Source organism: Haliotis cracherodii, unplaced genomic scaffold (genome assembly GCF_022045235.1).
Source record: "Haliotis cracherodii isolate W230 unplaced genomic scaffold, xgHalCrac1.p SCAF_5, whole genome shotgun sequence".
NCBI classification, from domain to species: Eukaryota; Metazoa; Mollusca; class Gastropoda; order Lepetellida; family Haliotidae; genus Haliotis; species Haliotis cracherodii.
The window spans coordinates 64171276-64183823 of NW_027266308.1; the positions used below are offsets into that span (position 1 = coordinate 64171276).

The 12548-nt window shown below is 40.2% G+C and overlaps 1 protein-coding gene across 3 annotated transcripts in view; it reads right to left on the reverse strand.

Annotated features, from left to right (window-relative positions):
- Positions 1–640: 640 nt before the first annotated feature.
- The window catches only part of LOC139444169 (barrier-to-autointegration factor A-like), a 41942-nt gene continuing 30034 nt past the window's right edge, over positions 641–12548 (reverse strand). For 2 of the 3 annotated variants that reach the window (XM_071225063.1, XM_071225065.1), the window contains exons 2-3: positions 3993–4144; positions 641–2126 (exon numbers count right to left, since the gene is read on the reverse strand). In XM_071225063.1, the coding sequence (XP_071081164.1) occupies positions 1980–2126; positions 3993–4118 (273 nt within the window). In that variant the 5' untranslated portion in view covers positions 4119–4144 and the 3' untranslated portion in view covers positions 641–1979. Of the gene's footprint in view, positions 2127–3992; positions 4145–6925; positions 7018–12548 lie in introns of all 3 variants that reach the window. The other variant, XM_071225064.1, reaches the window with a different exon arrangement.

Genomic DNA, 12548 nt, shown 5'->3' on the forward strand with positions numbered 1-12548 from the left:
CAGCCATATTAATTATTGTTTGTTTTGTAACACCACACTCTGCAGTACTCAAGCTCTATGACGACAGTCTGTAAATCATCAAGTCTGGATCAGACAATCTAGTGATTAACATCATGAGCATCAATCTATGCCACTTGTGTTCAACAACATGGATCGACCAAGGCAGTGAGTGGCTGCTGAAGACCAATTCTAACCCTCATCTTCACAGGGAGAGACACGCACAGGCTGCTGAAGACCAATTCTAACCCTCATCTTCACAGGGAGAGACAAGCACAGGCTGCTGAAGACCAATTCTAACCCTCATCTTCACAGGGGGAGACAAGCAGGGGCTGCTGAAGGCCAATTCTAACCCTCATCTTCACAGGGTGAGACAAGCATCGGCTGCTAAAGGCCAATTCTTACCCTCATCTTCACAGGGGGAGACAAGCACGGGCTGCTGAAGACCAATTCAAACCCGGATCTTCACGGGGGTCAATAGCCATCAGCTTCAGAGCATAAACAGGGACGTTGATGTAATATAATCACAAGAGACATGATATTTGAAACCAAGTTCACACTAACCTCTTTTTGTCCAAAATGTAATCAAAATACAGTGACAACAGTTGTTATTATAATAAGAGTTTAATGAACATGGCTACAACATATTTGAAAAATTCACATTGCTAAATGTATGTATATAATCTCTCAGTTATCATAATTACCTTAGTTCCTATCTTCCTGTATGGTGATGAATAATTAATTCATTGTGTCACCACAGCATCACAAAGTATCTTTATGTTAAGAACTTATATTGTGAAGTGCAGAATAAGCGAATAGTTGAATCCTGCCCGTTCTTTTACTCGGATCAAAGATCAGCCTGCTCCATTTAGAAAAAGAGGGACTAGATTTAGACATGGAACCTTACATTTTGGTTTAGAACGTTTATTGCACTGCAACATACATCTTCCCGAGGCAAGCGTGTCCTTTCGCCGATTCTCTAATGTAAAACATTAAGGATGTTGGGTTCTTACATTAAAACATTACTGCTGAAATGCCCAAATGGCATCTTGACCCCCTTAATTTTTTATCAATATTCGCAACTACTATTTGCATACAAGTCTGCGACCCAACTTGCAGCTCAAGTTATTAAAACAGGTTGTCTTAAGGCAATAAATATGTCCGTCATGCTGTGTAGCTAACCCTACCAAAGCATTACAAACAAACAAGATGGCTATACACTGAATATGGATATCTTATTTATGACAAGTAGTCAACAATTTAAAAGGATCCACTCCTGCAAGTTTTATCAAAGGCAAAAGAATCACAGCACATTGATATTATAGTGATACTGTATTAACAACCCTTGCAAAAATAACTGCTAGCCTGGTAGATAAAGCTTGAACATTATAATTTCTTTGGTCCATGTTGCATAGGTTTATTGCTTTGTGTTCTACTGCAGTGCAGTACTGTTTTGTTTCTTGGCAGAGAGTGTGATCTGTAGCTCTCATCACAACCTAGTAGGGGTGAAACGATACAGCAAGGTCACAATGATACGTATCACGATACAAAGGCCACAATATCATACGTATCGCCATATGCATATTTTCGTCAAATACTGTGGATACGTCTTGACTATAAATATTTCAGGGCAAGTTAAAAAGGAAAAGCTAGCTGTAGACACTTATTCGTTTTTTAGTGGTGAACTTTATTCCAACACCCTTTGCGATTTTTTACTGACAAAAACGCTGGGGTGGGGTGGGGGTGGGGGTGGGGGTGGGGGGGGTGTCATTAAACAAGCAGTATGTATTTTAGCAAGTGTATCGTCTTGTATCGACACAGAGTAAAATGTATCGTATCGGCGCATGAAAGTATCGTTTCACCTCTATAACCTAGCAATAAACTGTTTTAACAAAAGTGGATTTAGAAACAACTTGGAACAAAGAAGCAAGAATATACACAAGAACGTGTGGACAGAAGCATGATGTGACTGGGCAGGCATCTCACAAGAAGGAATCACACCAGACTTTCAGACATGTGTAGCAGTCCCGAGACTGTTTGGCATTTGCAGAACATGTCTCCTTCAGCCATTCTTGGAACAACTCTTCATCTTTCCTCAGCACCAGGAACTGCCCCAGTACCTCATACGCCTGGAAGCAAACAGACAGATGATCAAATGTTGGAGGTGAGATGAGGTGAGGTGAGGTGAGGTGAGGTGAGGTGAGGTGAGGTGAAAAGACTTGAAGATCAATTGATGGATATGAGGTGAGTTGAGCTTGAGATGAATTGGGGTTTAACATCTCACTGACGATTATTGCACTGATCATCCACACTTATGCCCGTTTCACAGTGTGCTACCCACTGAGAAACCACCCGCAGTTTAACATGGATACCCTATTCAGACCCTGTATGTTGACACTGAGCTGCCCACTCCTGATTCTATCCTCTTAATGCAAACAAGTTCCATCTTTTAATGTTTTTACTAAATGATGCGGCCTGGGATCAATCTGTGGATGTTCTAGACCATGGAGGCAGTCCATGAATTGTCAGAAATTGGGTATACGAACTGTGTTACAATCACCAATTTAATGCATAAACAACTGAAACATATTCTCCTTAATCTAAAAACACAAATCCAGACAAGTATATAAACACGGGGAGAAAGTATTTAGAGGTTGAACAGTATTCTGGAATTCTAAAAAATAACCATTATTATCGTACAGCCACGTCAGATACCAACCTGTTGCTGGGGCTCTTGTTTGTTTACAGTTATATGAAGCATCAACAAGCACTATAGCTACATGATTACTGCAAAAGTTATTCCATGTCATATCTAAACATTAATAAAGTTTGACATATTGTGTAGTAGGCTGGACACTAATTTCTCAGCAGAATCTTTAAAGGGACAGTCCGTTGACGGTTCTGTGTTTTAAATCACGAATGTCATGTCACATGCCCAATTTAATTCTCAAACCAAAATAATAGAGCTCTGCACAGTGAAGTTGACATGGCATCATCCATCTCTTGTCATCGAAGCCCTACTGAAAGCTAGCAATATACGGTCACTTTGATGTGTAAAGCTATATTGTCATACACCGCACTGTCACAGTTGTAGTAGTATGTCTATATAACTATGCAAACAATATGTAAAGAGCATCTAAAGGCTAGCAGTAAGCCTGTCTGTTCTTATTTCAGAATTTTAAAGTGAGTTTGTTTACAAACAGGACGAGAGTCTGGTCACGTGACATGCCTACACCCACGGTGTAGTCACTAAAACTGAAATGGAACAAGGCGAGCTGAGCCGAGTAAGATCGGGGGCTATCGTCAATTGTTAAAGCTTCAGAATGGTCAACGTCCTGTCCCTTTAAAGATTATCTTCAATGATAAAACCCAGAGAAAATGATCAAGTCTTTTTAACCAATAGAATGTATCATTCCTGCCAGAAACAGTTGTCTATATAGGGTGTCATTGTATACATTACAACATTGATTAATTTGTAAAAATCGGCACAAATGTCTGAATATTGATACTACATGAATAATTCCCAGCCACAGAAACGTTGCTACTTAGATTACCATCATGATCATGATTGACATGGATAAGGAAAAGGCAGACAGGATCATTTAATGAGTGAGTGTGGTTTTACGACGCTTTTAGCAATATTCCAGCAATATCTCAGCGGGGGACACAAGAAAAGGGCTTCACACATTGTACCCATGTCAGGAATCGAACCCGGGTCTTCGACATGACGAGCGAACGCTTTAACCACTAGGCTACCCGACCACCCCTTATCATTGAATGGATCAGCCCAGTTCATATTTTTCATCACATCCATTAATTGCAGGTCTATATAGGTAACTATGTATCTATACAGATACAGAATATTTGATTTTATTAGTAATCAATAGATCATGATATGTTTGAGTTGGGATAATTATACTACAATTTTCAGCCAATGACACCCTGAATGTCTGATTCTTCTGTCTACTGAAATATGAGACAAGACCTTAACTTACCTTATCAAATTTTGCTTTGATGAGCCTCCCTCCTAGGACTTCTCCTATTCCAGCTAGCTCTGTCACAGGTTTCTCTCCCATTGGCTCGGACACAAAGTTACGGTGTTTTTTAGATGTGGACGACATACTGACTTGTTATTTGATGAATTTGACTGGAAAAATAATAATTCATTGTATTCTGTTAATCATTCTACAAAAATTGAAATGATAACCTTAATATAACATTTTTTTCCAAAGACATATCAAATGCTGGGGATGAAGTGAAAAAATATTGATGATTGAATTTTATTTGTTTGTTCTCTGCAATGCTGTGGCTTTGTTTGTTTTGTGTTTATGATGGCAGCCTTTATGTAAACAAGTTGGGACAGACAAATCTGTGATCGATATTGTGAGCAATGATCCACACTGTCAGGGTCTTGATAAAACACAATCCCCGAAATCACCAGATCCATTAAGTCACCTCTGTGTGTATTATTAGGGGTGCCTACATGTTCTGTTTATAATAATATGTCAAAGGTCACAGTTGGAGGCTGGATTGTAAATTCAGACAGGCCTTTTGATGACTCATCATACATGAACATTCCAATATGTGGTATTAGTGATATCATAAGATTAACTGGTTCTTAATAAAAATGTTATGAAAATTCATACTGGACTGTTCTTTTAAAATTCGGCATGTAAGAAAGGGTAGACAACATTGGTCATATCCAACTAGTCCACAGCTACTTTCATTCAAGTGTTTTCCATCATTGTAAATGAAATAGGCCTAATTACATTTGGGGGAGAATCAGCAAGTCCCGCTTTATTTTGTCTTGGTTTCATTTGTCTCCGACTAACAAACTAGTGGCCATGTCTATCCCCGGCAACAGATAGAAAAGTGCACATATCACCCCATTTTTTTGTCTAACGAAACGTTTGTGTATGGAGCCGTTTGATCAGGAGAACTTGGCTAAAATTAAAATTCTTGACTGATTGTGATACAAAATGTCCCATAGTTTCTTTTCAATATTCGAATTGTCCAGAAGATTTATCAAACTAATGTCGTATTGGTACCTGTCTCCTGCGCCTGTTGACGGTGGGATGGTGATTTCACATCTAATTTAAATGCGTTTGTTGAACGAGAGATGTTTGAGAAAAGGTGAGATCTAGGCTTACCAGGGAGAGCGAGTGATAGGCCCTAATGTTTCGGCTGATCAAATAAGCAAGAGTGCCGGACAAAAAGGAAACAGCCACGGGACTGGTGATAAATTAGGTTGTTGAATCATCAGTGGATGATGCTCCAAACAATAATTGTTGACTGGCTTCCGGACAACTACGAGAAAGACGAGTTGCAGTTTGTACTCCAAGCGAGCAACACCTCTCCAAGCCTCCAGAGCCTCCTCAAGCCCACGCACAGCACCGCTGATAGCAAGCCCAGGGAGAACTTCAAAGGCAATTATCAAACCACTCACTCATCCATTCACAACAACCTCTCACCGGCTCTAACTGGGGAGCCTCCAAAGATACCCTCCTCTCACTCTATACAGCACTAATAAGATCAAAACTAGACTACGGCTGCTCCATATACAATACCCTAAACAACTCTCTATCTAAAAAACTTGACTCAATACAATACCAAGCCCTTAAACTAATTACACGCACCCAACATGGCACCTCCTACACCTCACTTCAGGCACTTACAGGGGAAATGCCACTAAATCTACGCAGGGAACATCTAAGCCTTAATTTCTGGGCCGCGTCCCAAACAAACCCTCTCATCCAAAACTTAATTAACCAAAACATTAGCCCAAGAAACCAAGCTCTAGCTCGCAAACACCCCTTACTCACCCCAGTATCCCAAAGAATAACTAACTACCTCAATGAAAACCTTCTTGTGGATCCCCGCCGACGTAGGAATTTACGGCAACGAAAGCGCCGATAAAGCAACTAAATTATCTCTCAAAATACCAGAAATAAGCCTAAACCTACCGATCTCAAAATCAGAAATTAAAAGTGTTAACAAACAAAAAATAACCAAAAAATGGAATAATCAATATCAAAACACAAATAGCCAAATCAAAAAAGTGCTCAGAAAACCACTAGCCAAACCTAAAATCCTACACCCCTAAAAAAAAATTGACAGATCAATTACAAAACTCCAAACAGGACACACTAACCTAAATAACCACCTAAAAAACCTTAAAAGGCACACCACAGGCAACTGCCCCCACTGCAAACAACCCGAAACCACAGAACTCGCACTCATCCACTGCACCCACTACAAAACACACAGAACCACACTACAAACCACCCTCAATCTAAATAAGGTTCCCACTCTAGATGAAATACTAAACCCTCAAAATAAACTAGAAAACTTCAAGGCCCTAGGCGTATTCCTAATCAAAACAGACCTAATTAAGCGCATCTAAAAACTAATTAATCTACCAATCCAAAATCCAATAAACATACAAACACCCACCTCACCCGGCTCCCTTAGTTCCCTCCTCCACCAACCTCGGAATTTACTCCAAATTTAAAAATTCCAAAAATTCAATATAACTAAGTAACCCCTAAAAGCCCCCTCTTGGGTTGCACACACCACTTTCACCCTTTTCGGAATACACTAAATGGTCTGGCCAGGCCCGTGTGCGAAATACGCTACAGTCGGAAAGCGCACGTTAAATCTTCTATATCAGTCAGTCAGACACATCCTATACACCCTATCCCAACATGGCAGACCAAAGACAAGTCGAGATAAGCGAAATCTCTGGCATTACATCCCCTACACCTGCGGAGGCGCACAACACCTCCGACAGGGCAACACCCTCACTCATTCCCACAGGCTACGGCCATCAAGACCCTCAAGCCTCCTACATGGAAACTCAACCCAGCACTCCACCTCCCCAAGCATGCAACTCAAGAAAACGCAAACTATACGCATCGGCATCACCTACCTCACACACCCTCTCACCCGCAGCCCTCATCACCAAGTGGGCCCTCTACTTTTTTTCGCCAACCCCCTCAGTACAACTAGCTCCAACACTAACTGCAAATAAAATAAGCATGTGGCTAAGGCAACAAAAAATCAATTACTTAAACATCAAACGTAGCTTCAAAGGATATCAGATAATCTTCCCAAATCAGGAATCCTACATAGCAGCAACTAAAATTAAACAAATATTCCAATTCACCGTAAATGTTCTAATTGCCTACAATATAATCACACCGCTAACCAATGTACTTTCAAAAAAACTAAATGCAAAAACTGTGCCCAAACGGACTGCCCAGGCATATGCACACCCTCCAAGTCCATAAAACACTCATCACTCTCCAACCAATGCCCTCACAGACTATCACTCACCCAACAGGCCAACAAACATATAGACATAAACACGGCCAAAATCCTAACCAAAAAACCCACACCGCAAGCATACAAACCACTACTACCAACACCACCCCCAAACAACAACACTCACGCACGCAAAACAGTATACCCAGGCTCCGTATGGGACAAAAATCAGCAAGACGCATACATCGCAAACGAAACAAACATCCCACACATCCCACAAACCCACACTCTCACCCTCCCCGCCTCTCACCCCACAATTACCACATCTACACCCGCAAGCAAAACCCAACGCACAACGACCACCAGACAACCAGCAACAACACAAGCCATCACAGCCACAAGGGCAACAACACCCCAAAACCTACAAGCACCCCCCGAACATCCAGTCAACAGGGAAACTACAGAAACCACTCAGACTCTCACACCCAAACCCAGCATGCAACCCACCACCGAAGAGAGTGGCCAAACTAAAGATAACTTAACCGAAGAGGACGAATACATCACCTCAGTGGAAATAAACAATCTAACCATGTCAGCCCCAAAAACCAAAAGCTATAGAAAAAATCTCACACAAAACGTAGCAAGCAAAAAACTAAACAACTTAGTCCTCCTACTAGCTTACATGCTAAAGCAGTCTAATCCAGAAGCCAGCTCCAAAGCCTTCTTTGGTGTAGCACATAAATTAAAACTCGTCACCACCTCTTTCGACCGTTTCAGCAGCAACCTTAATGACCTACTAAAGTAAATAACTAAACCAAACATAAATCCACCTAGTTTCCCAATGGAAGGCCTAAACATTTTTTAATGGAATGCCAATGGCCTCGCCGGCCATGGTTCTGAACTTAAAGCTAAATTCAAAATAGATAAAGGTCCCCATGTAGCCCGTATTCAAGAAACAAAATTCTCACATAAAACTAAATTCAACCTACCAAATTATAACGCAGTAAGAACCGACAGGTCTAAAACCATCCCAGGCAGAACAGGAGGAGGTCTAATCATCTACGTTAGTGAGGATATTAACTACGAGGAAATTAAAGTAAACACTCCTAATCTAGAAGCTAATGGAATCCAAGTCACCATCAATAACCAAAAATAAAAATCATTAACATCTATCACTCAACACTAAAACCATTAAAGCTACAGACCTAGACATCCTTTACAAATTAGGAAATAAATCAACCATCTCCCTAGGAGACTTCAATGCCCATCATCCTACCTGGGGCATTGCAGAACTAGACAACCATGGAAAACTAATATCAGAATGGATCGAAAAAAATGACCTTATACTATTAAACAATAACCAACCAACAAGATACGACAAAATCCACCACACCATGTCGGCTATCGACTTAACAATATGTACTCCAGACTTAGCACAAAGTCTGATGTGGGACGTCCACCCAGTACCTCTAGGCAGCGACCACTTCCCCATAAATATAACCCTAGGAAATCTAAAAATACCAAATCAAACCCCTAAACAGGAACCTAAATTTCAGTACAAAAACGCCAACTGGGACAAATTCCAAGAATTATGCAACCTAGCTTATCTAAACGATTTAGAAACAAAAGACCCCGAAACATTCTGTCAAAACCTAACTAACTTCATAATCAACGCAGCCAAATCCGCAATCCCCTTCAAATCATCCAACCCAGGAAAACCCACGGTCCCTTTGTGGAATGAGGAAATAGAGCTTACTAGACAAAAACGCAAATCAGCTTTCAACAGAGCTAAACGAGACCTCTCTCATCTCAAAACAGCCCATGAGCTTAACCACCAAGTCCAAAACCTAGTTAAAACTGCTAAAACCAAAAACTGGAAAAAATTCTGTGAGGAGCTAAACCACCACACCGACGCTAGGAAGGTGTGGCGCAAAATTCACGCCATCAGACGCATCAAACGGCACCAAAAAAGCCCCAATATAAACAATTCAACTAACCCCACCCAAAAGGCCAACAACCTAGCCAAACACTTCTTTAAAGTTAGTAGCAACAGTAACTTCAGTAAGAAATTCCAAGATAAACTAAAAAAAGAAACCAAATTCTCCAAAGAAAACAGACAAGACGACCTAGAAATAAACCAACCTTACACCATAGAAGAACTAAATCACGTACTAAACAATAGAAAAAAAGGAACAGCCCCTGGCCTAGACCTCACCTCTTACCAAATAATCAAACATTTACCTACCAAACTACTCCAAACTTTACTTAAACTATACAACCTAGTCTACCTAAGCGGACAGGTCCCATCCTCATGGAAGGAAGCTCTAGTAATCCCAATACCTAAACCAAATAAACCAGCAGATCAGGCTAACTCCTATAGGCCCATCTCCCTAACCTCAAATATCTGCAAAATAATGGAACTTATGACTAAAAGTAGGCTACAGCACTACCTAGACCAAAACAACATCATAAACCCCGACCAAAGCGGCTTCACTCCTGGCCGATCAACTCTCGATAACCTCGCCCGACTAGAACAGGATATAAAAACAGGACAACTAAACAAGCAATACACCACAGGCATATTCCTCGACTTCTCTAAAACCTTTGACATGGTATGGCACCACGGGCTAATACAAAAACTAAAAAAAAGATAAAACAACAGGAGTAGTATTCAAACATAAAAACATGAACCTGCCTTCCCAATCCTCCAGCTAAACAACCAAACAATCAAATTCCAAAAACAAACCAAATTCTTAGGACTCATTTTCGATCAACACCTCACCTGGGAGGCTCATGTCCAAAACCTAAAAACTAGATGCAGCAAAGACCTTAACACACTAAGATGTCTCACCGGCTCTAACTGGGGATCCTCCAAAGATACCCTCCTCTCATTCTATACAGCACTAATGAGATCAAAACTAGACTACGCCTGCCCCATATACAATACCCTAAACAACTCTCTAATAAAAAAACTTGACTCAATACAATACCAAGCCCTTAAACTAATTACACGCACCCAACATGGCACCTCCTACACCTCACTTCAGGCCCTTACAAGGGAAATGCCACTAAATCTACGCAGGGAACATCTAAGCCTTAACTTCTGGGCTGCGTCTCAAACAAACCCTCTCATCCAAAACTTAATTAACCAAAACATTAGCCCAAGAAACCAAGCTCTAGCTCGCAAACACCCCTTACTCACCCCAGTATCCCAAAGAATAACTAACTACCTCAATGAACACGAAACTCAAAATCTTAAACAAAACTGCAAAAAATCAAATATCTTCACCCCTAAACTCAAAATACCCAAAATAGACACAATGCTAGCAAACCAAATAAATAAACAAACCGACCCAAACATAGCTAAAACCACCACACTTGCATACATACACGAAAATTGGCCAAATGGGTGTCACATATACACTGACGGATCTTCAGACCCGATCTCCAACCACACCGGCTTCGGAGTCAATCTTTCCGACTCCCTAACAACCAATCTATATTCACGGCCGAACTTATGGACATGGCCTCAGCCCTGCATAACCAACAATCTAAAAACAATAATAAAATCCTAATTCTCACCGACTCCCTTAGTGGACTACAAGCACTCCAAAACAAAAATACCAAAAAACGACCTAAATAAATAAACCAAATACTTAAAAGCTCCAACGACCTAACAAAAGCAGGCAAACAAATAACCTTCTTGTGGATCCCTGCCAACGTAGGAATTTACGGCAACGAAAGCGCCGATAAAGCAGCTAAATAATCTCTCAAAATACCAGAAATAAGCCTAAACCTACCCACCTCATAATCAGAAATTAAAAGTGTAAACAAACAAAAAATAACCCAAAAATGGCATAATCAATATCAAAACTCAAATAGCCAAATCAAAAAAGTGCTTAGAAAACCACTAGCCAAACCTAAAATCCTACACCCCTCAAAAACAATTGACGGATTAATTACAAAACTCCAAACAGGACACCTGAACTTAAATAACCACCTAAAAAACCTTAAAAGACACACCACAGGCAACTGCCCCCACTGCAAACAACCCAAAACCACTGAACACGCACTCATCCACTGCACCCACTACCAAACACACATAACCACACTACAAACCACCCTCAATCTAAATAAGGTTCCCACCCTAGATGAAAAAAAACCCTTTTGGTTTACACACAACACTTTCACCCTTTTCTGAATACACTAAATGGGCCGGCCAGGCCCGTTTGCGAAATTCGCTACAGTCGGAAAGCGCACCTTTAATCTCCTATATCAGTCAGTCAGAGGGTGTCACGCGCTGGAAAGGAGCTTGAACGATTATAGGTAACGGTAGGTTACTCTAACCTCAATGTGAAAGTTATGATCACACGAAGAATGAGTGTAAAAAAGGTAGTTCAAGTCCAGCCGTATTATATTCATGGAGATGAAATCTTTGAATGAATTTTCCTCAATTTTCAATAATGTCGAACGACTGAGGACACATATGGCATTTAACACGAAGACAATGTCATCGGTATTTCATTCCTTTTAGCTATGTTCATAAAATTAGAAAACTCTAGTATATGACACAATCTATATCTCATAATAGGAAACAGGTAAATCTTAAAGCTCCTGATAAGAACTGACATTGTGATTGATTACTTAACCAAATGATTCCCTCTGTTTTTTAAATACTTTATATATCTGATTAAGTAATCCGGTAGTTTTCAATAGGCAGAAAAGCTTCATTTGATAGCAATGTTGCATATAATATTTCAAAAACTCTATATTTTAATTCCGTAACAAAATGGCAACCAAAAATAAACGATTCCTGAACTGATGTATGATGCTTTGTTTGCTTGTTTTTCGCGTCACACATGCAACCATGTCACAAAGTCCGACCATTTTATAAAACCAGATAGTGTAACAACAGGACCAAACTGTGCCTCAGCATGGATTTGTTGATATGCTATTTTAGGTGTAACGAAAATTAAATTTATTTCCTTTGGGGAAAAACAATAAACCTCATTGTCTGCGGGTATAATGTGCGTCCCTCTACACATCTGTATCTGTTCGGAAAATGTGCATTAAACACAAGAAAATACAGAACCTATTTTAACGCAGAACCCAGACAGGGCTGTACGATGTGGGATATCAGTTGTGCTTACAAAGTAGTATTAAACAATATTGAATGGTTTATGGATAATGCGCCGCAAAGTGAAACCCGCATTTGAACCAAAGTCAAACTTGTTATTAGAAAGACAAAATCTAAAAATAGAAACGAAAACACTCACATAGACAAAAGG